Source organism: Lynx canadensis, chromosome C1, assembly GCF_007474595.2.
Source record: "Lynx canadensis isolate LIC74 chromosome C1, mLynCan4.pri.v2, whole genome shotgun sequence".
NCBI lineage: Eukaryota > Metazoa > Chordata > Mammalia > Carnivora > Felidae > Lynx > Lynx canadensis.
This window is the reverse complement of record NC_044310.1, coordinates 55,250,346-55,275,585: the sequence shown is the minus strand read 5'-3', so window position 1 is coordinate 55,275,585 and position 25,240 is coordinate 55,250,346. Positions and strand designations below refer to the sequence as shown.

The 25,240-nt window shown below is 37.8% G+C and overlaps 1 protein-coding gene across 1 annotated transcript in view; it reads right to left on the bottom strand.

Annotated features, from left to right (window-relative positions):
- Positions 1-766: 766 nt before the first annotated feature.
- Positions 767-25,240, bottom strand: part of IL23R (interleukin 23 receptor) — a 57,896-nt gene continuing 33,422 nt past the window's right edge. Inside the window, 11 exon segments of the mRNA XM_032594321.1 lie at positions 767-2,067; positions 2,070-2,210; positions 2,213-2,375; positions 2,377-2,421; positions 2,423-2,503; positions 2,505-2,563; positions 2,566-2,635; positions 6,191-6,281; positions 7,207-7,312; positions 9,974-10,063; positions 23,436-23,592. Coding sequence (XP_032450212.1) covers positions 1,976-2,067; positions 2,070-2,210; positions 2,213-2,375; positions 2,377-2,421; positions 2,423-2,503; positions 2,505-2,563; positions 2,566-2,635; positions 6,191-6,281; positions 7,207-7,312; positions 9,974-10,063; positions 23,436-23,592 — 1,095 coding nt within the window. The 3' untranslated portion in view covers positions 767-1,975.

The following is a 25,240-nucleotide window of genomic DNA, read 5'->3' as shown; positions in this document are numbered from 1 at the left end:
TTATCATCCAAATGGGATGCTTCTAAGAGTGAAAGGGTACACTGGTCATAATTAGCACTGGGGCAACAGAACATGAATCAGAATAAACCAGGTATGTGGTCATCTTCCTCATGGGGTCGCATAACCACAATAAAACTGCTTTTAGGTTGTTTGTTTTTTTATTTTGAAAAGAAAAAAAGCTAAAAGAAAATGAATAGGTTGTCCATGTGCTAAACACACAGTAGGTCCTTTTTTGATTAACTGTTCAAATTTGTTGTAATAAACTAATCTGAATAATAAAATATTACTGTTGAAACTGATTAGAAAAGAGAAATTCAGTGGGTAATCTACCCTATTTTCAAAGTATTCTGCTCATTAGAAAATTTTTTCCCTGGAACATAAAAATTAATCAGAATAGAGAAGTCTGCTGAGTACCATCTCTCAGCTGAAAACACACATCTCATATTTTAAGATCACCTATCTTTCAGTATTGACCTGGTTGTCAGATAAAGGTCATCTCTAGTCCCATACCTTATTGAGTGTAGCCATCAGAAAGCACTGTATTGAGAGGATTCTGAGGTCCCTTAGGGCTTAGCAGAAAGGTGTGTGGTGCTCAGTTAGGATGTCTGCAGGAGATACGGATATGGGACGATGGCATGTTTGGCAAATATTGCCATCCCAGATTTGGTCAAATATCTGTTTTAACAATATTTTTCTGACATATATCTAATTATGTGGGGAACAAAGGCAAAAGAAAATAGTTAAATTTTCTTATAACACAGCCCATTGACAAGTCCTTGAGATAGGCAGAGTGACCTTCCTCTAGGAACTCAACAGCCTAGATGTTAATATTTTGCTAAGGGCAAAAGGCAATCTTAGCTTAACGTTATCCTGACTTCCAGGATCCTATGAGTTTACTTCAAACATACAGAAATTCCTTTAGAAACTTCCTTTATCTCCCCCCCCCCCCCAGATATACATTAGCAGTCATCCTCCAGGCATATGGCCCACTAATATACATCTGAAGGGTCTCATGACCGAGATTTTACTAGACAGTAATAAATGACATTTTCCCAACAAGAGCTAGCTCCCTCAAGGTCTGGAAACCTTGCTTCCAAAATTCCTTAGAGACTTACCCTATCCCTAACCCCCTCCCAACTTGAAGGTATACAATCAGTCACCCGTCACAACTGCAGTGCAGCTCTTTCTGCCCACGGGTCCTGTCCCTGTGCTTTAATAAAACCACCTTTTTGCACCAAAGATGTCTCAGAATTCTTTCTTGACCGTTTGCTCTGAATCCCCAAATTTCAACATCATCTAATGCATAGTTGATCAGAAAAGAAATAATTACACCTTGCTGATAGTACATCTGCTACTTCAGTTGTATCAGAGTGTAATTAATATACCAACTACACCACAGGACAATAATGCATCACTCTTAACTTGAATGAAGACAGCAGTTTCATGATGTCCTCACTTCATTGTTTTATAACCTGATTAGTCCAAAATCAAAATAAGGAAAGATCAAATCCCTACTACCTGAATGGAAAGTAGTAGAAACAATACAACAAACATGCTAATTAATTTCTTCTCTGTTTCTATTCTTGTTTCTGTCTTGTTGGGGACTATGTTTTATATCTACTCAAGAAAATTTTAAGCCATAAAATGAAAAATTAAACTTTCTTCTCCCTTGCAAACAAACATTAACATCTCAATGTTTAAGAAGTATTTTCACATTTATTCACTGCCACATATCTTCTATTATTTAACCTTCTGTAATGGAGAGATCCGTTCTGTGCCGTGCAATGAGGAAAATAAAAAGGATTTAGTTGATACTTGTTGAGGTGTACCTATATTGGTGCTTCTTTGTGAGTATGAAGGGTATGTTCCATCTTTGGGATCTTAATTCTCATTTTTGAAAAATAGGGCAGAATTAAATTTATGTTGAGGAGATCCAACTTTAGATTGCAAGACAGCTTTCCCATATTAGCTTTGACTATGCAGCTCTACTTTTCCAGAGTGAAATGGTATTGAAGTGGTTTTCCAAAATATTTTGTGGAAAATAAGAATTGATGGATGGCAACTCTCATTCATGATCCCCAAACAGGAGATGAATTCATCAGGCAACAGAGTCTGTTCTGGAATAGTTTCATTGGGTGAAACATTTTCCAAAGCATGGTAGTTTCTCCCTCTACTAGAGTTTTGCATGTCCAGAGGACTGCATTCTCCTGATTCAGAATGAGGCTTAAGTCTTCAAGAAATAGTGTGGTTGCTTAGCGAATTCATACTTGAGACAGGAAAGCAAAATTAGGATATTTTTTAAACATGGCATTTTTCCCCAGGTCTACAGAATCAGCTGGTGGTTTGAGAGTTGAGGAAGCTGTTTCATCATTTTTTGCTGAGATGGTTTGCCCCAGTGAGAAAAGTTGAAATCTGGGGTTTTATACCCAGGGCTGAGGCCAGGAATATATACAACTGTAGTGTTGGTGAGTAGTGACTTTTGCAGGCCGTCTCTGGTCTCCAGGATTCTGTATCTTTTCCATCTTATAGTCTGTTGGTTTGTGTTCTTCTGGGAGAAAGATTCTATCTCTGTAACCACTGGATCAACATATAGGACCTGTTCGCTGGAATTATTATCTGTAAATTCACTTTTTTCCTAGGAAGAAAGATTTTTTTGTTTAATTTTACAAAAGACATTTAAAGGGGCTAACTGGGTAATTAAATAAGAACTGGAATTCTCCTTTCCCTTGGCTTTGCTTTTCCCTTCCCCCTTCTGATATTGTTTCTCTCCCATACAATTTCTCCTTTGTTATCCTCCTCAATTCCAGATCTTTATTAAATTCTCCCATGAGGAGACTGAAGGAAAGGAATATAGAGATAATTGCTGTTTTAAGCACATGTCTTGGATTAAAATTTTTAAAGAGATATGTGTCTTGCATATTATTTCAGTGCCTTTTAAAGTTTGGAAGTTTAATGTGTTTGGAATATTTCTTAATATCATGGAGCCTTACTACAAGAAAATACTCATGCTTAAATAAAAGAAAGGAAGGTAGAAGAATCCTGTTTTGTTTCTGATTTTTGAATAAAGTAGTAATAAATATTTGTGCTGGGGTTATAAAGGGGTATAATTGTATAAAGCTATACAATTCAGACATGAACAGGTGGATTAGTGAAGAAGGTTTTTATTGATATAAAAGCCTGATGACTCTTCTGGGTAAGAAAATGACTTGAGGCCTTGCAGCTGATGGCTGACTTCCCAGGCAAATAACTCCCATACAAAAAATATAGCCAGTTATAAAATTATAAAAATTATAGCCAGTTGCTATGGACTGAAATGTTTGTGTCCCTCCAAAATTCATATGTTGAAGCCCTAATCTCCAGTGTGATGATATTAAGAGGTGAGACCTTTGGCAGGTAATTAGGTCATGAGGGTGGAACTCTCGTGAATATAATTAGTGCCCTTATAAGAAGATACATGAGACTGTGATCTCTCCTTTTGCCATGAGAGGATACAGCAAGATGCTGGCCATCTGTAAGGGAGCTCTCACCAGGAACTCAACCTACTAGTATCCTAATCTTGGACTTAACCAGCCTCCAGGACTGCAAGAAATAAATGTCTGTTGTTTAAGCCACCCAGTCTATGTTATTCTGTTATAGTAGTCCTGAGGCTGACCAAAATACCACCTTTTAGTCTTTCGGGCAGAAAACAAAACTTCATCTGAGGTTTGCTTCTATACCAGGAGCCCAGAATGGGCAGGAAGTTGGCATAAAGGAAGACCTTGAACAAAGCAGCATGAAGTGTCATTCAAATTTTCTTCAGGCTCAACCTCCTTAGGGAGCTTACCAGGTTTGGGTTGGAAAGGGCAAATATGTAGTCAAAAGTCAGATGAAGTCAAAGAAACTAGACATGCTATAAGAAATGAAGAATACAAGGTAGCTGTGTTCCAAAGAAGGAGGCATTTTCTGCACTTCAGGCTAGCAACTGAGTGAAATGGGTGGGAGTCAGACCACAGTGAAGGACACAGAGGAGCAACAGTGTGGAAGACCATTCCAGAGTGAGGACGATAAAGGAAGAAGAGGATCTGACCACAACAAGGTCAAGGACAGTTCTCTGAGTCACAGAAAATCCCTAATTCCCTAGGGTAATAATTAGTGGGGGAACAAGATAGAACTACCAGGTGGAAAGAATATTAAGATTATAGTATTTATTGTCTGTAGTTTGGTGGATATATGCTTGTCCTTCAGTGACTTGTACTATGTACTTCATTATATGTGTGGGTTTAGTTGTTCTAAATCACCCCTTCACTATTAGTAGGTAACACTATAGCCTTCAAACTCAGCCACATGCAAACCCTTTCTCTCCTTCAAGTATACAGACACAGGAATCTCTCCTTCAGCCCAAAGTGAACCTTTTCACCTCATCCCTTTAGAACATCCCCTCCCCTCTTCTTTATAGTCTTGTTGGATCAATATTCCCTCTTTCTCTGTAGTAGTCCCTCTTAAGCCTAACTAATTTAGTATAAACACACTTCTGACTCATGTCCCTCTGAAGCTACTGTTGTTCATTCATTGTACGAGATGTGAGAGCTGACCATATGTCAGCATAGCCCCTTTCTCTACTTCCCTTTAGAAGAATGTCTTCATCTCAGCCTCCACTTCCTCACTTACTAATCACTTCTCAACTCACCAGTGACCTCCCTCTTGTCAAATTCCATGGACTCATTTCACTTTTTGTTATATATCCTCTAAAAAGTAGTCAGACCCATGGTTCCTTGCTCTTGACACTTTGCTCACACCACATGATGCTCATTCTCTGACCTCCTCCTCTGCCTCTCTCCTAGACCTGTCTATTCCAGTGGAAAGCTCTTAGTGACTCCTCATTGTCTTTAGCAGTAGTTTTCAGTCCCTAACAGTGTTCTCAACCTCAGATGCATAGTGGAATCACTGTGGAAGCTTTTGACAATACTGATGCCTGGGTCTCCCCATGCCCTCCCTCCCCAGGAGATCTTGGAATGTGGCCCAGATATCAGGATTCCAATATGCCACCAAGGCTGAGAACTACTATCTTAAGGACATCTCTGGGGTTGGGTAAGGAGTTGATTAATGGGCTCATCAGAGCTCCAAACAAAGCCACTTTTATTTGTTTTATAAATTCTTGTTTTCCTCACATCTTTTGAACAAAAGGTTTCTAAGCTAAAATTAAATTTTTTAAACAAGTTTGAGCATCCTTGTCAACAGAATGAAGTCTGAGTTCTATGATCTGATCCTATTCACCATTCCTGCAGTACACCACCCACTCCTCACATCAAGCCTTTCAATAAAGCAACACTTCATTGAAACATGTGTTTCTCACCTCTGTGCTTTTGCTCATGCTGCCCTCTCTATTTTGAATGTTTTCTGTTTCTCCTAAGTGACTCCTTCTCATCTTTCATATGCTTCCTCTAACCCCCGCGATTTTTTTTTTTTTTTTTTTTTTTTTTTTTTTTTTTTTTCGTTTCATTTCTGTCATTGTACTTATATCACTGCAAGGCCGTGCTTAGATGATGTGTTTGTCCCATTTACTGGGTTTGGAGCCCCTTAATGATGAAACCGGGATGCCAAAAAATAGAAGGAGCACATATAGCAGAACCTTTCCCCTTCTCCAGAATCAGCAGCTCCTCCATAATTAGCATAGTCCCCTATTACCTCAGGGTCTTCCCAGCACACCCTTCTATTCTTTTTGAGATGGAAACTTGGCCTCGCCCCTGGGAGACCATCATATTTATTTTCCTCTCACATTTATTTTCTCAAATCCATTGAGCTTCAGCAGTAAAGCAGATCTCACCTGCTTCTCCAGGCTTATGTAAAACAGAAGCCCCTTTGTGTCTTTAAGCCTCATTTTGTTGAGTTTTTCTGCACTCCTCCTGTCGCTGAAGTCAGCCATCAGCTTTTGGCCATCACGTGACTGACACTTGGCCCACAAGCTTCCTCTTTACTTTTCTCTTTTGAATAGCATTGTTTCTTTCTTCCTTCTCTCTTTCCTTCCCTTAACTTTATTCCCTTATCTCTCTTAAGTATAATTTGAAATATGTATAATTCTGTTTTGACATGTGTTTATACAATTATGCTAAAATGTACACACATTTATTTGAACAGAAATTCTACTCTAATTGTTGGATTACTCTTTTGGTCTTAGCCGCCACTTAGTTTTTATTTGATGGTGTTTGGTTACCTTTAGCATTTTTACGATACTACTGTTTTCTATATTAGGAATATCTTCATGAAGCCACTTTGGTATTAGCAATAAGATTCTTCTTTTAATTCTAGGAAACAGATATCACACATTAGAAGAAGCATTTTACTTTAGGATTGATTCAGGCAATCACATAGGAGATGAGGAAATCAACTGGAATGGGAGGGGAATGCATAATAAAGATTAAACTTCCTGATGCAGATTTCCATCTCTTACTTTAGAAAGTTAAGTGGGAAGTTGCTTCAATGTCTTTTCAGATTTTCCTCCTCTCTCTATTGCTCTGCTTTTCTCTAATGAGGCAGAACATTTTGAAACACTCACACTAGATTCAAGGTAAGTGGGAGAGCCACCCTGAAGTAAAACTGTACGCACGTTAAATATGGCAAAGCAGGGGTGCCTAGGTGGCTCAGCCAGTTGAGTGTCTGACTCTTGGTTAAGTCTCAGGTCATGGTCTCACGGTGTCTGGGATTGAACCCTGTGTTGGGCTCTGCACTGGCAGGGCAGGGCCTGCTGGGGACTCTCTCTCTCTCCCTCTCTCTCTCCTCCCCACTCATGCTTTCCCCCTCTCTCTCTCCCTCTTTCTCTTTCTCTCAAAATAAACATTTGAAAAAAAAAAAAGGAAGAAAGAAAAAAAGAATCCAGGCACTGTAGATAAACTTGAGGGCACTGTGAGCAGGCTGTGTAGTGAAGGAGAAAACATGACTTGTGATATCAGCCAGTTCTGGGCTCCTGGGTTAGTGCTCAGTGACCTTGGGCTGACCACGTAACCTCTGGAAATGATCTGTAAAATAGACCTTCGGGTTTCCAGCAGGGTCATTGTGAGGATTAAATCAATGACATGTGTAAAGAGTTTGGCATGGGTCGGTAATCATTAAACACTGCTCATTTTATTTTTGTCTTTCTCTGATTAAAAATGTTGATGGGTTTTCCTAGTAAATAACTTAATTGACTAGGTTTGGTATAAATTAGAAAACAGAAATTCTACGAAAACATACCCAGTTCGGAGAGATCTGTTAAATATCCCAATCAAAGAAAGAATCGACAACATGACAGCAAAGAAGATCATTCCCAATAAAAATCCAATGTCTTGTTGCCTGTTGTCTGAAAGGAAAGAAAAATAATTTTAGCTAAGCATTAGTGTCCATGGGATGTCTGAATCATTGTTCCCTCTGTGCCAAGCAAAAGTCATTGATCTCAAAGGAAAAAAAGGAAGGGGAGAACAAAATTAACCTTTCCCTTAGGCTGTGTGTACAGTGACAGCCCTTCCAAACTGCACAATATCTTTTATTTGAGAAAATTGGGCTGCATGTATCTGGTACCAATGGATTTCTAGAAGTGCATCTCTGGCAATTGTGGTCACCATTAGACATTTTTCTGAGCTTGTGCATGCATATTTTATATAAAAGGGTTTAATGATGAATCTCATTTGTTTTGTCTGACACAAGTAAGAATTCCCAGTTGCTGGTAACAGAGTCTAAAGGTAGCCACAATCACAGCTGAGGTTTTTTGGGTTTTCTTTTTAAAATTTTGAGCAAGAAAGAAGTTAATGTGCAACTTGTCACCATTCTTCAAAATTTATTGTTCATGAGTTTTTTTCTGCTGAGAAACAGAAACAACCTAAAACAATATATAAGAAATGCAAATTGATATATATCTTGCACTCATATTTTATTTTAAAAGCAATGCTTTCCTTACATTTTGAAGCTTAATTAATCACCCAAAATCCTTAAATAATTAATATGATATATTCAACACATGTTACCTACTAGGCTCATCACATTTTCTCCCTAGTACATGAAAAAAAAAATCCTATTTTCAATTTTCAAATACAGACTATAATTGAGACTTGTCTGCCACAGTGGAGTTTGTTCTGAGTGATGATGGGTTTTTGGCCTCCTTTCCACTCTCCTTCCCCACTTCCTCACTCCATTTGGCAAATATTTATCAGATACTTACCATGTGGCAGACACTTCACTGGCCCTGCCCTCGTTATTTTCCAGCTGCACCTGCCATACGCTTAGGGGTCTCCAGGCTATCTGGCCCCTGTCCTTAAACCAACTGGTGTTCAGGGGTTGGGCCAGTGTAGTTTAGCTTGCTCCAGAGCTAGGGGGATATGGTATTAATGTTTTCCTAGGACTAGAATTCTATTGCTGAAGATTTCACACAACTAATGGGAGGTAGTGGGTGCCACATACCCTTGGGGGTTAGTGCCTGGGAAAGACTAGAGAATCCCCTAATAACATGGGGCCAGGCAGCCAGGCATAGGGGTCTAAGGATAGAGCAGAGTGATCAAGAGACAACTGGAGATACCTGGGTTCAAATTGGACTCTGTCCTTACCAGCCCTGTAACCTCAGGGCATAATTATGAGCCTGCTGAAACTCAAATTTCTTCTTCTGGAAAACAGAGACTATAACACCTATCTTAATAGGGCCGCCATGAGCTCCTGACCTCCCCAGTTCCCACAGAACTATCAAGGGGCAGGCCTGGGGAGGCATCTGTAATTAAGGATATGTACTGAGCCAAAACACTTGGCTCATTAATTTGCATGTTTAAATTCAGAGTGGCCTCACCTTGCTTCATGTTTCTTTATAAGACTTAACTGCCACCTGACTCTTTTCTTGTTGTTGTTTTCCTCTTTGTTTTTCTCCTCAACTGTCTAAAATGGAAGCTCCATGAAGACAGGGGCTTTGTTCATTTTTTTTTCACTGCTGATTTCCCATCCAGTACAGTGCCTGGCACACAGTAGTTACTTAATGAATATTTGTGAAACAAATGAATGGAAGTCCAAAGACTGTCAATGTAACCTGCAAAAATTCTGGTACTATACCTGCCAGATTTCTTTTTTTTTTTAATTTTTAAAAAATATTTATTCATTTGTTGAGAGACAGAGTGAGCAGGGGAGGGGCAGAGAGGGAGGGAGACACAGAGTCCAAAACAGGCTCCAGGCTCTGAGCTGTCAGCACAGAGTCCGACACGGGGCTCAAACCCACCAACCGTGAGATCATGACCTGAGCCAAAGTCAGAGGCTTAACTGACTGAGCCACCCAGGTGCCCTTATTCCTGCCAGATTTCTATGCAGGGAGATAAGTGGTCTACCAGTGGTCAGTGGTGAAATAGTTATGCCTAAAGTTTTTTAATTTGAAATTTCTATTTAGAGTTATATTTGTCCATTACACATACCTGATGGCATAATTTTTTAATGCCTAAAACATTTAGGTAAGCTCATCAATGGAAAATATTGAATCACACTAACAAAACAGGAGCTAGTTTGTACAAAAGAAAGAGTACAGGCTTCAGGATTTGAAAAACAGGATTTGAATTTTGATCTGTCACTTATAGTGAACCTGGACAAGTTCCTCAGCCTCTCTGAGCTCCAGTTTTCCCATCTATAAAATAGATACATAACACTTACCTTACCTGGTTGTTTTGAAAACTGAACAAATGTATACAACTAACTACCACATGGTAGGCACTCAAATTACGTTGTTGTTGTTGGTTTTTTTTAGGAGTTTTGGGGTCTTGAGCCCCAGCACCTATTGAAATGAAAATGTATCCAACCCATAGCAGAAGCTGGCAAAGTCCACCTAAACCGTTGCTTAAATTCAGTTTTACCTGGATCTTTATTGATAATTTCCATACAGAAAGCTCATGGCATATCTTATTCTCAAGAAATTTATGCCTGGCACATGATTTTTCAGTTGAAGGGTTCAAATGAATGATTGGTAAAGACTACTCAACAAACCTAAGTAGTATTTTCTTACCAGCAGTAACGTGTCCTTTAAAGATGGAAGCAATTAGAAGCCCAGAATTCTGAGTATCATGTTGGAATGATTTCAGTGTGACCTGGGGGACTTAAACAAAAAGAAAACAGAGTGAACTTCTTACATTTGCATTCAGGTTATTCAGTTTCTGAATTACCCATTTTCACTTGTTTGGAGATGATTAAAGTAAACTTTAATAGGCTTGTAAGTGGGATAAAAACAAAGGCTTTTCAGTATGTGTGTCTTTTTCCCTCCTTTTAATTTAATTGGTCAAATCCTAAACACTGAAAGGACAATGAAAACTAACTTGAGTTTATAAAACCTCAAGGTATATCCTCTAATTTCATGAGGCTTCTAGGCAAAAAATACCAGGAGCTTTATTTAATTCACTGACAAAAACAAAAAACAAAAAACACAATAACTGGTCTCTCCTTGATTCCTTCCAAAGATGATGCAATAAATTTTAAGTTTCCTTAAGAGCCTCCAAGATGTGTCACTTTTGCCTTTGCACAATCTTTGAGATGCTGTTGGTGAACACTATCTTGGCTCCATATAAGAAGCTCATTTTTGATTAGCAGACACTTTGAGGTTATAACACAGGGGTGGAATGCTATTAATGACTTCCCTCTGCTCCTTTCCCACTGGCAAAGATCCTGGCCAGCCCTGTCTAGTCATAAAGACTGTCAGGTCACGGCTAATGAGAGCTTCTGACCAGGGTGTGGTGAACAGCCTTGGCAGCTAACCTGCTTTCAGTCTGGACTCAAAGGAGTCCTGGAGCTTTCTTACCCGGCTCCTTTCTCCTGACAATTAAAAGCTGCCAGAGGTGACTTCAAGGACACTATTCTGCTAACTGACAGAAGACATTCCTGAAAATGGTTCTAAGCCCTGGATTCCCAAGGGTGCCTCAAGCCCTATGTATTCAATTATTCTGATTTCAGTGTTCAAATTCTTCCTTTTGAGGAATTACTTGTGGGGCCTGGGAGAAATCACAACTTGAGGCAGGCTTAACTGCCACCGTGATATCACAGGCTTGTATAACAAGCTATGTGGCCCAGACAACTCTCTTTGAGAAAAAATATCATGGAGTTTCAATAAAAAGGTTCCTATGGTCTTTGGAAATTTTTGAAAAAGGTCAATCTGGGTGCAGGTACAGGCTCAGTAGTTTTCTAAGAACAATGGGTAGTGAATTCTAGAAGGTGAAAACATCAGAAGAGCCAAAAGTACTTTTCTGTGTTTTTATTCTGTCTTCTCTATAGCAAGAGGAAAATGTTGCAACAGTGAATTGTAACAAATCAGAAATTCTTTCTGGTTTCTCAGTGCTTCACTAAGTCTCTTTTGTTCCCAAGTATGTGGTTCCATCAGACTCCGAGGGAGAAAGGTTATGCCCCAGTGGTCACCAGCCAGGTTTATTTATCGAAACTAGTATTTTGTAGGCTATGTTCATTCCCGGGAGCCCAAGCAGGACTCTGCATCCTACATTATTTTGAAATTTTAAGACTAAAAATATTACTTTAAAATGTAACACAATTTTCAATTTGGCAAGATCACTGGTTTGTAGCATATGTTGCTAGATTATTTTTGTTTCACTTACTTATTTTAAAAGTAGCATTTTATTTAAAAGTAATATGTGGTGCTGTTGCTTTTAATGCAGGTTAATTTAATTCTGCTGTATAAACTACAGGTAGTTATTTAGCATGAAACTTCAGTTATTAATTTGTATCACATAAAAAATAAGGTTTATATCTAACTAGGGCTTTATTAGCCCTAATAGAATAAACACAATCATCCTTTAGGGCTTTTGTTATCAGAGTTGCGAATCAACCAGATGCATTCATTTAAATTAGATTAAAGTCATTTAAAATGACATTTAAAATAATTATCAGAGGGTAATTTCACAAGGAATCAAATATCTGAAGTGAGACGATTTATAAATAAGATTCTCAGAGAAGAAATCAAGCCAATGACAAAATGTTTAAGCACAGGACTGAAATGAATGAAGCCATCCATACTAGACTATATTCTTCATGGTATACTGACACAAGTGGCTGGGTCATTTCTTTTTAAAATTGTACTTAATATTAATCAGTATGAGAGCAGTAACCTTAATAGAGAAAAAAAAAATTAAGAGGAAGAATAAAGAGAGAGAAAAATAACCATCCCTAATCCTATCCCCTTGATCCTTTTGCCAGTAGTATTTCAGTATTTCAAATAATTTCCAGGCATTTACACAGAAAAGGGTTCACAAACACAGAATGATGTACACACACACAGAACCTTTATAACTGAAAAACGTTGTTTCTATCAGCTCTAATCATCAGCGTATTACCAAATGTGCTAGAAAAATCTCATGATATTTTCATTATTAATTTAATATCTGTGGTGCTAGGTCCATATGAGACAATTCTGTCTCTGCTTGTTTTTCTCAACCACACATACCTGGGTATACTCAGAAACTCACTTTATCTCTAATTTGGTAAGAGTTTTTATATAGCTTATACACACTGGTATTGGACTTTAGAATTAGTCTTGCTGAAGACAGTGTGTTTAAATGAAAATTAGAGGGAGTTTTAGAGTAGTTTTAAAGCAAAAAAAATTATTTTCCTATTCTTGGAAAAGAACTTGAAGCACATAACTACATTCTGTGGCCCATCAGATTGCTAGACTATTTGCATCAATCTCAAAGAGTTCTTGGTTTTAGTAATAATGTATTTTATCTGGTTTCTGAGGGATGATACGAAATCTGGCTCCCTCAGTCTTTTCCCTCTATGTCTGCCTAGTGTGTTTTATTATTCTTTTTAAGGGACACTCATTGAGTACTGATTATGCTCAGGTAATGTACTAGACTTACATGTTTTCTGTCGTTAATCCTTACAACACCAAATCAGTTAGAAAATACTGTTGTCCTCGTTTTATGGATGAGGACACAGAGGCGTAGTAAAAAGGATAGATGACTTGCGCAAAGTCACCTAGTTAGAGGTTCAAAGAGTGAAAATTTCCCATCCATGTCCTGACATGTGGTCTGTGCTGGTCACTGGCTCCGTTAATTAAGAACCTCACTTCTGCAGCAGGATGGCTCTGGTGGGGCAGGTGAGTTGGTCCTGCAAACAGCTGCTCCTATGCTGAGACCTAGCCACTGCTCCTCCAGGGGGCTGGCCACAGTGTATGAGAACTGCCTGGCCTTGTAGGACTCCATCCCATACCACAATGGGCTGTGGTTGGGCTGACCCACTTAGCACTGACCCTAGAATCTTCCATCCTACAGTAACTTCCCTCTGAAAGCCAGCTATTTTCTTTGATTATACAAGCAAGGCATGCTATTGTAGGGTGCTTGAAAAGTATAAAAGAGTATGGAGAAGAAAGTGCAATTTTATACTTGTTCACAAACTAGAAGCAATCACTTTTTTAATGTATTTGTTAACAGTCTTTTGGTATATCTGTACCCTAGTGGAGATCATTCTCTTTATGATCTAATATCGTGTCTTGTTTTTTTCTTTTCTTTCAATATTGTGTCATGAACATTTCCTCATTTTATTAAAAACTGTTTAAAAACTGTCATAGGCAATTTAATATTTCATCATGTTTGGTACGGTATTCAATCGTCCCCCTATTGAGAAACTGTATAGCTTGGTGGTTTCAAACACCGTCTTTGGATTCAGACAAACTCAATTCAAATCCTGGCTCCAGGAGTTGCATGGCTCTGGTAAGTTGCTGAACCTCTCTCTGACCAGTTCTTCATTTGTAAAACTGGATAATAACATAGTACTTCACCCCTGAGGGTCTAATGGATAGTTCATATCAAGTACTTGTACTATGCTTTACACTAATTAAAACCTTAATAAGCATTAGCTATTGCTATTATTGGGTTTTGAGATTGTTTCAAAACTCTTACTATTATAATAGTTTTTGATAAATATCATTTACATAAATCTTTTTTCTATATCTCTGCTTATTTACTAAGTCTAGATTTCTATTAGTGGAATTACTAATAGATTAATAGTATCGATGAATAGTATGGACATTTATAAGTCTTCTTTATTTACTTTTGCCTTTGCCATCATGGTGTCAAAACCACACTACCCAACGCCTACATCTTAAAGGTTTTGACCAGAGCTGACACAGGGACGTTTATAGACTTTTTTTTTTCAGTAGGCTCTAGATACAAGAGGAGACCTATTAAAAGAGACCAAGGGTATGTTTTTCAAATGGTTTTTCTTACATAAACATCTCCTTTTGTGGTTCTCCTCTTTCTAATCTCCTTCTTCTAACAATCTTAGATTGTTCCATGGTTTTATGTGCTGTCTTCCCAGGCCAGTTTAGTTCTAGGGTTGGAATTCAACATTATTGGGCTAAAGGTAAAGATTTGACACTATTCCCAGTCAGTCGTCAAAGCAGAAGATGATGGCCAGACCTATTGAATAGGCACCAGAAGCCCAGGGCAGGGAAAGTGATATGTCAGAACAAACTCATTACCACATCTGGAAAAACAAGTCAAATGATGAATCATTTTATGAGTTACAATGTCATCCTTGTGTAGTAAGAATAGGAAGGTGTGCCTAGACGTATCCACAGGATTATCTTCATGCTTATATTCTAAACTCTAAGTACTTGGTATGTAGAGGGAGGAGAAAGTGAGAAATATATGTATGGTGATCATATGGTTAAGAAAAAGATGAAGAAGAGGAAAAAGTGAAAGCAGCAGCCACTCAGGGAATTTTCCTAAGTCACATAGAATACACAGAGCCGTGGATCTGATGTCAAAGTGTAACAAAACCTTATATGCAGGAATGGGCAGCTTCTGAGTCTTACTCAGTAGTTTAAGATTTTTCAAAAGTACCACTTTGCTCCCAAGCATAGCATGTGCCTATTCCTGAGTCTAAATAGTCTAGTAGACATTACCACTTTTATTTGCTCAGCACCAGGACATATTTCCTTGTGGGCATCCTAGAACAGGTAAGAAGCAGGAAAGGCTTCCCACTGTGGAAGCCTCAATGGAACAAAGATTCCCACTCCCCATTGCCAGCAAGTAGCTATAAGCAGATGACCTAAACCTACCTGAACAGATGCTTTCCTCTCTCCACTGGCACACTACTCAGTTCCAGGAAATTATTTATAGCAGCAGCTGTATGCAAGGTCTGGTAACAGTAGCACCACAGGGAGTCCAGGCAGGGTAAAAGACAGGCAGTGTTGGTGACCACAGTGCCAGCTATGGGGTCCTCACCAGAGTCTTCCGGACTACAATTTTGGCTGTGGTTCTGGCTTCTGCTCTCCTTTGTATCCTACTTGTGACTGTTTGCCTACTGATTTCTAGCTATCTTTCTAGTATTTCTGCTTGAGAGAATTTATTTGATTGCTTTTGCTGGCACCAAATCACAATGACTAGTAAAAATTGCAATAATAGGTGGTGGGGTAGCTAGGTGAGGAAATGTGGTAGGACAAATAGTGACCTCCCTACCCCCAAAAGTGTACATGTCCCAATCCCTGGAAACTTTGAATAGATTAATTTATATAGCAAAAGGGATTTGAGATGGGGAAATTATCCTAGATTATAGCGATGGGTACAATGAAATCACAGGAGTCCTTGCAAGAAGGCAGTAGGGTCTGAAAAAGAGAAAGAGAAAGAGATTGGAAGATGCTATGCTTCTGGCTTTGAAGATGAAAGGTGGGGCCACAAGCCAACAAACGTAGGTGGCCTCTAAGTCTGGAAAAGGCAATGAAACGAATTCTCTCCTAGAGCCTCCAGAAAGAACATAGCCTTGCTGATATCTTGACATTAGCCCCAGTGATACTGATTTTGGATTTTTCACCTCCAGAATTAAAAAATAATAAATGTGTATTGTTTTAAGCCACATAGTATTTGGCTAAAGTTTGTAATAACTTGTTTAAAGAGCAATAGGAAACTAATACTGAAGGTTATTACTTCCTCATAGAAAAGCATAATCTGTATTCTTTATTAGTGGATATTGTGAACCTCAGAGATTATAAAGCTCTTATACATTTTTTTTTTATTCTACAGAACTCTGGTTCTTTATTAGGGATAGGACATGAAGAAGATTAAATAAATCCATATTAAGAGTCTAAACTGATTAGTATTTCAGGGAACACTGTCTGTTTAAACCCGTTTAGTAACCATGAATGTACACATTTATAATCCATCTCAGTATGAATGAATCAGAAACCCCTAAATACAAATAATGGAATTTTTGAAAAGTACAATTCTGTGTAGTAGCTTCTAATCTGTGTTTTTTTTTTTTTTTTAACATTTTTATTTATTTTTGGGACAGAGAGAGACAGAGCATGAACGGGGGAGGGGCAGAGAGAGAGGGAGACACAGAATCGGAAACAGGCTCCAGGCTCTGAGCCATCAGCCCAGAGCCCGACGCGGGGCTCGAACTCACAGACCGCGAGATCGTGACCTGGCTGAAGTCGGACGCTTAACCGACTGCGCCACCCAGGCGCCCCTCTAATCTGTGTTCTATTTAATATCACTTATATTTAGTTCCATTGATGTAACATTTGTTTTCTTTTTTTCTCTTGTAGTCCCTAAAAATTCTGAAAAGTTAACGAGAATTTTTAAGGAGTCATTGGTAATGGAACAACCAATGCTGTTTTGTGAGAACAAAACACAATGTGATTTAATATCTTGCTCATACTTGCCTTCCTCTGGAGAATTGTCAAAAAAAAAAGAATATGATTTCTCTGGGAAACCTTCCTACTTCAGGTAGCAATTCAAGCAAGTTAATTAATTGTTATGAAATGTGACTGCCCTTCCCTCAGGCCTCTGACTTGTCATTAAAGGGATTATAGAGCCTATGCCTTTCCTTCATTGCAAAGAGATTGGTTTGCAGCAGAGTGGAACAACACTCTGGCTTAGCAGTCATCTTTTCACCTTTTTGTATATCAGTAGTATGGAATTTAGGGAACTGACTTTCACATTTTTAGTGTTGGTTTTCTACACTCACAAATTATCTTTTCTCCTTTGGGGCTCTTTCTGTACTGCTTAAAAACCCCAGGAATTTTTACAGTGACTTTGCAGGTTGGTGGTCTAGAAGCTTCAACTTCAGCAGCCCTCAGTGGTTCTCAGAGCCTCAGCTGAAGCCTCATATCCAGAGGCAGGGCAGGGGCTAGGCAGAGGCACAAGGATTCTACATCCTGTGCTTCTGGGGATCCTAGGCTGCCAAGGTGGGGCTAGGGTGCTAAGCAACTCATGAAGCGAAGCGGTGGTCAGGAAGAAGAAGCAGGGATGTCCAGATAGTACTGTAGATAATGTCCTGAAATTCTCATGTACCCACCCTTTTCTGACCCCCTCAAACCCCTATTACTAAGGCAATGGCTTGGGCAATTTGGTCTCCCTCTTCCTGTCCACATTTCCTGCCCACACCCTATGCCATTTTTCATGACACTTCTCTCTCTTAAAGGGTGTGTCTAACCTCTAGAGCAGTGGTTCTTACACTTTACTGCAGAAGTTTCACTTGGCTAGAGGCTCAGCAATTTGCATTATAAACTAGTACCCAAGCATTTCTAATGCAGATGGTCCACAGACTCCACTCAAGAAGCACTGTTTTCCAGACACTTTACTGGACCAGGCAGGACCAGCTGGAAAAACACATTATGAACTGCCCTGTAGTGGTCCTGTCTTTAACAGAGACACCTTTTCACCTATACTTTGTCTTCATCTCAGACTGCCCCATCCTATTCTTTATTCTCTTGGTTCCTGGAGTCCTATAGTTACATTTTCATTACCATAACTCAAACCTGCTTCCACATGTTGTATTCAGGCCAATATACAATTAGCTGATAGCATCAGTGGGTCCCTCCTTTCTCATGTATTTGCATTTTCATAACAAACATTACATTAAAAGTGAACTTTTGCTGGCATCCTTTTATTATTAGCTAATGTGTAGAGGAGGGTTTGGTTAGGTGGCTGAGGGGAGGCTGACACAAGGCCCTCTTAGGTGTCTTAGGAAGGAAACTGGTAGAGTTACAGTGCTAGAAACTTACAGTATGTGTTCTGCCCTGGCTTTACTGTTCCCAGCTTCATAACATTTAACAAAACTGCTTAATCTCCCTGGGCCTCATTTCCTTCTTCTGTACGATTGGAATAATAATTTTATAGGGCTTTAGTGATAAGTAAAGGACAATTCATATGTAAAATGCATACCACATACCCAACACATCCAATAAATGTTAGCTATTATTTATTTATATTATTTATATTTATATATTTTGTATATAATTTATGTATTATGTATAACATATTTTATAGTATATAATATAAATTATACTATATTATATATAATTTATATATTATATATTAGTATTTCATATTATTTGTATACATTATGTATACCAGGTAGAAAAATAAGAGTTTCTAATCTAGAGAAACTTCTCCTGTGTGTTTGGTAAAGTCTAATATTATATTCTGAGGTTGATTTTTTTTTTTTTTAGTATAAGACTTTTTTTCTATTAAAGTCCAAATACTCTAAGGAAGGAAAAGAGAATAAATCTAATAAATAATTTAACTCTTACATTAAATGGGTTTGTTTGGGGTTTTTTGGACTAGGTTTTTAAAGACCAAGAAAAGTGATACAGGAGGATGCTGGGGTCTGAAGGATAAGCCATATCCACTGCATGATCTGCAGTACTATCTAGGCATAATTTTGAAAACACATTGCTTTGAGATAAATCAATTCAGTGATATACACATGAGGAATTTAGAGAGTAAAACAGCAAATTTCTGCATGGAGGGATCATTATTGGCTGGGCTGTCTTTCTTCATAAATAAGTAAACCTTTAATTACTGGGAAAAATTGGCTGGCCAAAAAGCCTCATTATCAAACAAGTTGGTTAACTAAAGTATTATAGAAACTGTATCTTTTAACATTTTCGATTGTGAAGCAATTCAAACTTCAGTTGTGAGGTTTGATTCTTACAAGCAGATAAGATATTTATAGTGCTATGTAATTTATATTTTTATCATTGTTTTTACTGACTGTCTTTTCTAAAATTCAGAGATCTTTGTCTCCTTTCTTTACTGAGATTCTGCTAGTACATAGCAAGTGCCTGGTGCACGGTAGAGGCTAATTGAATATTTCATGAATCACTAAATGAATGTCCTTTCTTAGATATCTTTTTAAAAAACAATTAATATTAAAGATTTATTAAAAAGCAATTTGGCAACTTGCATCATGCATCTTAAAATGTGCTTAAGCTTAGAGCCAATAAAATCTAAATACATAAGGAGAGTTTATATAAAAAGCTATTCTAAGAAGTTTATTGACAATGGAAAAAATAAATAACCTAGAGATTGTTGCAATAGGGAAATGATTAAATGTATTATAGTGCATCCATACATTGTGTGGCCATTAAATAGTTTCTTTTAACTCAACAAGGTAAACTAAGAAAATCACGATATGAAACAATATACCACAACACCAATTATTAAGAAAAATGACATAGAAGGACAGATATCATATGATTTCACTTATATAGAATATAAAAAAGAAAACAAATAAACAAACAAACAAAGCCTCTTAAATACAAAGAACTGGTGGTTGCCAGAGGGGAGGTGGGTGGATGAAAGAGATAAAGGAATTAAGAGGTACAAACTTCCAGTTATAAAATAAATAAGTCATGGAGATGAAAAGTATAGCATAGGGAATATAGTATATAATATTGTAATAACATTGTGTGATGACAGATGGTGACTATACTTATTGTGGTGAACACTGAATCCTGTACAGAATTATTGAATCAGTGCTGCACTCCTAAAACTAATATATCATTGTATGTTAATTATACTTCAGTAATAAAACATATGTGCATAAGAAAAAACTGGTGTTAAATTCATTAAAATATAAACAGCAGTTATTCCCAGGTTGTATATTGCAATAAATTTGCATTGCTTTTGCAAACAAAAAAAAAAAAAAAAAGAAATTTTCCAAAACATTTAATATTAGCACTTTCCTAACTCATATTCACTGTTTGTCATTTAATGTCTTGGAAGAAATTTGTACCAGAAGAAAAATTTATGGTTCCTCTGCTAACATATTAAATTGGATAGATGCAAGTTTTCAAGGATATTTAATTCTAAAAAGTAGTTTTGCCTTTTAAGTGCTCCCCCCCCCCCCACTGCCCACTTAGGAAACCAAGACTTTACATCTATACTTATTGTAGGGTTGCTGTGGTTTCTGTTTTCTTCCATCTGATGTTTAAGACCTTTGCCTTTGAAGGAGAACATTTGTGGTTCTATACTTGTAGAATACTTTAGTAAGCTGCTCCTCCACTTTGATATAACTGGTTAAAGGAAGAAATTGATGAACTTCTGTTCTAGTTTAGGTGCTATCAGCCACTAGCAATGTGCTATTTAGCAAGTCATGCCTCAGTTTTCTCATTTGTAAAATGGTGCCAGTAGACTACTAAATATGGCTGGTGTAAAGATCAAACAAGCTTATACATAGTAGTACTTTGCAAATGGTAAGTAAATGTTAGTTATCAGTTTGAATAATCTTGCTAGACATTTCTAAATTTCATTAAAAAAATTGAGCTATCAACTAAATTCTGACTATTATAAGATGCCACCTAAAGTACTAAGAACTTTTAACAATATAAACGTAAGAAAGAAAATATTAAATTAATAACCAACTTTTTAAAAAGAACGGATACTCAAATTATCCCCTTGCATTGCAAATTATTCCCTTGGTAATGCATTTCTAAGATTTGGGCATTAGGGGGTGCCAAAAGAACTGTTTAGTCTGCCATTTCTCTCCCTCTGCTTATTTGGCAGCAATCAACATTTATAATGTCTGCCAAAGTGCTTTGAAAACATAAAACTCAGTTCCAACTCCTCTATTATAATAAAGATGGTATTAACAATCCTGTGATTATAATTAAGTGCTCTGAAAAGAAAAAATTCAGTCTGGGTATAAGCTACCTACAATAGGGAGACATCTTGAGGTTAATGGTGGTCATTATGGAGTATTAAGATAATTGTAATAGATTCACTTTGCTTACTATTGAAGCCTATTTGGCCAAGATTTTATTGAATGACATGTAATGGATAGAAAATTAAACTAATAATATTAAGAGCAGGAATATATCTAAAGATAAACAATAGGTCAGCTAGATCATGCTGAGAATTAAATAATCCCATGTTTAAGTATTTTAACTTTATGATTGCTTTGCATACAGTAGGTAATCAATATTTATTGATATGATTTGATTTGTGTCTCTCTTAAAATATATTTCATCAGAGTGGCCTAAAGAGTTTAATGTAACTCTTTTTTTTTTTTTTTTTAAGTGTAGTTACCTTTTTTTTTCTCTAAATGTTTATTTATTTTGGAGACAGAGCAAGAGACAGAGTGCAAGCCGGGGAGGGGCACACAGAGGGTGACAGAATCTAAAGCAGGCTCCAGGCTCCGAGCTGTCAGCAAAGAGCAAGACCTGGGGCTGGAACCCACGAACCGTGAGATCACGACCTGAGCCCAAGTTGGACGCGTAACCGACTGAGCCACTCAGGTGCCCCAAGTGCAGTTGCCTTTTTAATTGGAAGTTTGTATCTCTTAATTTCCTTTACATATTTCACCGGCCCCTCTGGCAACCACCGATTTGCTTTTTGTATTTATGAGTATGTCTCTTTTTTTGTTGTTGATTTATTTGGTTCCACATATAGGTAAAATCATATGGTATTTCTTTTTCTCTGACTTACTTAATACTCCCTAAGTACATTCATGTTGTAGTGAGTGGTAAGATTTTGTGCTTTTTTATAGCTAATATTCTATTTTTCCTGAATAGGCAGATCCAAAAAAATATAGTGAAAGCTGATGTCCAAGAGCTTTCTGCCAAAGTTTTCTTTTAGGACTTTAATGGTTTCCTGTCTTACATTTAGGTCTTTAATCCATTTTTTCTTTTCAAATTTTTATTTAAATTCTAGTTAGTTAAAATATAGTGTAATATTTGTTTCAAGAGTAGAATTTAGTGACTCATCACTTACATATAATACCTAATGCTCCTTATAACAATTGTCCTCCTTAATATCGATCACCCATTTAGCCTATCCCCCACCCACCTCCCTCTGTCCACCCTTGGTTTGTCCTCTATTGTTAAGAGTCTCTTATAGTTTTTTTCCTTGTCTCTCTATTTTTTCCCCTTCCCGTACGTTCATCTGTTTTGTTTCTTAAATTCCACATATGACTGAAATCATATAGTATTTGTCTTTCTCTGACTTATTTCACTTAGCATAATACACTCTAGCTCCATTCATTTTGTTGCAAATGGCAAGATTTCATTCTTTTTGATGGCTGAGTAATATCTCACTGTGTGTATATGTATGTGGTGTGTGTATACACCAGATCTTTTTTTTTAATTTACTTGTTTATTTTTTAATTTACATCCAAGTTAGTTAGCATATAGTGCTATAACAATTTCAGAAGTAGATTCCAGTGATTCATCCCCTACGTATAATACCCAGTGCTCATCCCAACAAGTGTCCTCCCTAATGCCCTTACGCATTTAGCCCATCCCCCCTCCACAACCCCTCCAGCAACCCTCAGTTTGTTTTCTGTATTTAAGAGTCTCCTATGTTTTGTCTCCCTCCTTGTTTTTATATTATTTTTGCTTCCCTTCCCTTATGTTTATCTGTTTTGTATCTTAAATTCCTCATATGGGTAAAGTCATATGATATTTGTCTTTCTCTGATTGGCTGATTTTGCTTAGCATAATACCCTCTAGACCCATCCATGTTGTTGCACATGGAAGACTTCATTCTTTCTGATCACTGAGTAATACTCCATTGTATATATATAACACATCTTCTTTATCCATTTATCCCTCAATGGACATTTGGGCTCTTTCCATACTTGGGCTATCGTTGATAGTGCTGCTATAAACATGGGGGTGCATGTGTCCCTTCGAAACAGCACACCTGTATCCTTGGATAAATACCTAGTAGTGCAATTGCTGGGCCATAGGGTAGTTCTATTTTTAACTTTTTGAGGAACTTCCATACCGTTTTCCAAAGTGGTTGCACCAGTTTGCATTCCCACCAACAGCGTAAGAAGTTTGTTTTTGTTGTTGTTGTTGTTTGAGTTTAACATAATTATTAATAATGTGTTTCAAAAAATGATCTTAGATCATTATATGCCTCAGGATGTCCCAGGCTGCTTATAAGAAATGCTGACTCTTGAGCACTCCCCCACCCCACACAGAGCCTCTGGGAGCAGGGACAGTGAACATGCATACTAGGTGGTTTTAATTGGCTTTTATGTCCAAGAATGTTTGAGAACCATTACCTAAATTACAGTCAGCTTTAACAAAATCAAAGCAAAATGACAATTTCAATGTCACCACCTGCCATACAATAGTTTTGTCAATTTGATACAAGTCAAGAAGAAAAAGTATAAATATATTTAAAAGAGACAGAGGTCAAAAGAAAAGCCTAAGAGATTAAATATATAAACACACTCACCTGTTTCAGTTGTTTTATGAAAAAAGGGGGAACTCCAGGACTGCCAGTACCTTTTACCTGTTTCTTGGCATCTCACTTGAAATATATACTTAGTGTTTGGTTCCAAGTAGAATTCTGACTGTTGCTCATATGTAAAATTGGTGTCAAATTCTTTAACCTAAAATGAATGAATAACAACAATGAAACAATACAGTGTGCTTTTATTTTTTTTTTAATTTTTTTTTTCAACGTTTATTTATTTTTGGGACAGAGAGAGACAGAGCATGAACGGGGGAGGGGCAGAGAGAGAGGGAGACACAGAATCGGAAACAGGCTCCAGGCTCTGAGCCATCAGCCCAGAGCCTGACGCGGGGCTCGAACCCACAGACCGTGAGATCGTGACCTGGCTGAAGTCGGACGCTTAACCGACTGCGCCACCCAGGCGCCCCTACAGTGTGCTTTTAAAACAAATAATTATTCCATTTAGGCAGACATGTATGGAACACCTATTATGTTCCAGGCACGCTTCTAGGCCCTGGGAAAACAAAGAAGAATAGGGCACTTTATATAAAACATGGCCATAAATAATCAAAGACATGAGGTCTAAACTTACAAATCATTTTCTGGGGCACTATGACCTGCTATAAAACATAATGAAAAATGACCCCCCTAACAACCTGGTTCAGCTGGGAGAGAGAAACCAAGGCATTTACATACCTTCAGTATGTTCTGATAAGTGGATTGACTGGAAAAAGTGAAGCATGATTGAAAGGTAACCATAAAATGTGTCTACAAATGCATTTAGGCAATAACTAGGAGGAGAGTTACCAAACACTCATGAAAGAGGAAGTTGAAAATGTCAAGGTTTAAAAAAGAAAGAAAGAAAGAAAGAGAGAAAGAAAGCGAGCAAGCTACCAACCTTCCTAAGAGATTCTTCTATGAAAACCCAATCTTAACATAAATCTTTAAAACCTTTAATGTACTGAAAATGTAAAATTCATGAAAATATCTGCTTGGGATCTGTCATGCTTCATATAAAGTATCACTCAGAGTTTCTATAAGCTGTGTCTCTACTCTTGGCCCTTGGAATTTACTGCTGTGTAAATATGATTGGCGGAACATTTGGGGGTCTCCTGGGATCCAGGTAAGATTTTACTTGTAGCAAAAGTTTGACTTTCGAATGCACTCTGCTTCTATTTGTTTCTCGTGGAAGGGAGTTGTTATTCTCTAGTATGTCTCTTGCCATTACGTTTATAGATAAGTCCCTGTAAAGTAGAGAAATACACTAAAGCACAGCCAGAATTCTAAAATGGAAGAATCTTACAGAACTGTTAAGAGACTTGTTTCTGCCATGAGGCAGAGGCAAGCCAGGTGACTGCTTCGAGTCTTGTGAGCACAAGATGATGCCTCAAGATATTTTCATAGGCTAAAACAAACACTGAGAGAGGTAGACCTAATTGAGTGCCTATGTAGAGGGTTTGATCTCAAGTGCAAGAAATAGGACTTTATTTCTTATAGCAGTTCATTTCTATTTAGGGCCTCAATTCTGACAGTGGGGGGCATGCAAACTTGACCTCTATCAATGTAAGGTACCTCTTAGGGTTACATTAAATTTCTGGGAGCATTATTGGGTGGAGGGAAGGAGAGTCTCCAACCTATTCAGTTCTCTAATCCCCACTCCCTCCAACTCCCTACCTGGGACAAGGCCGTGGGTGAAGGGGCCCTTTTTGGTGACCGACCACTGTCTAAACTCTTTTGGTTCCTCTTCCTAATTCGCTCCTCCCTCCAACTTCCTTGTTTTGCTGCCCAGTTAATCTTTACCTAGT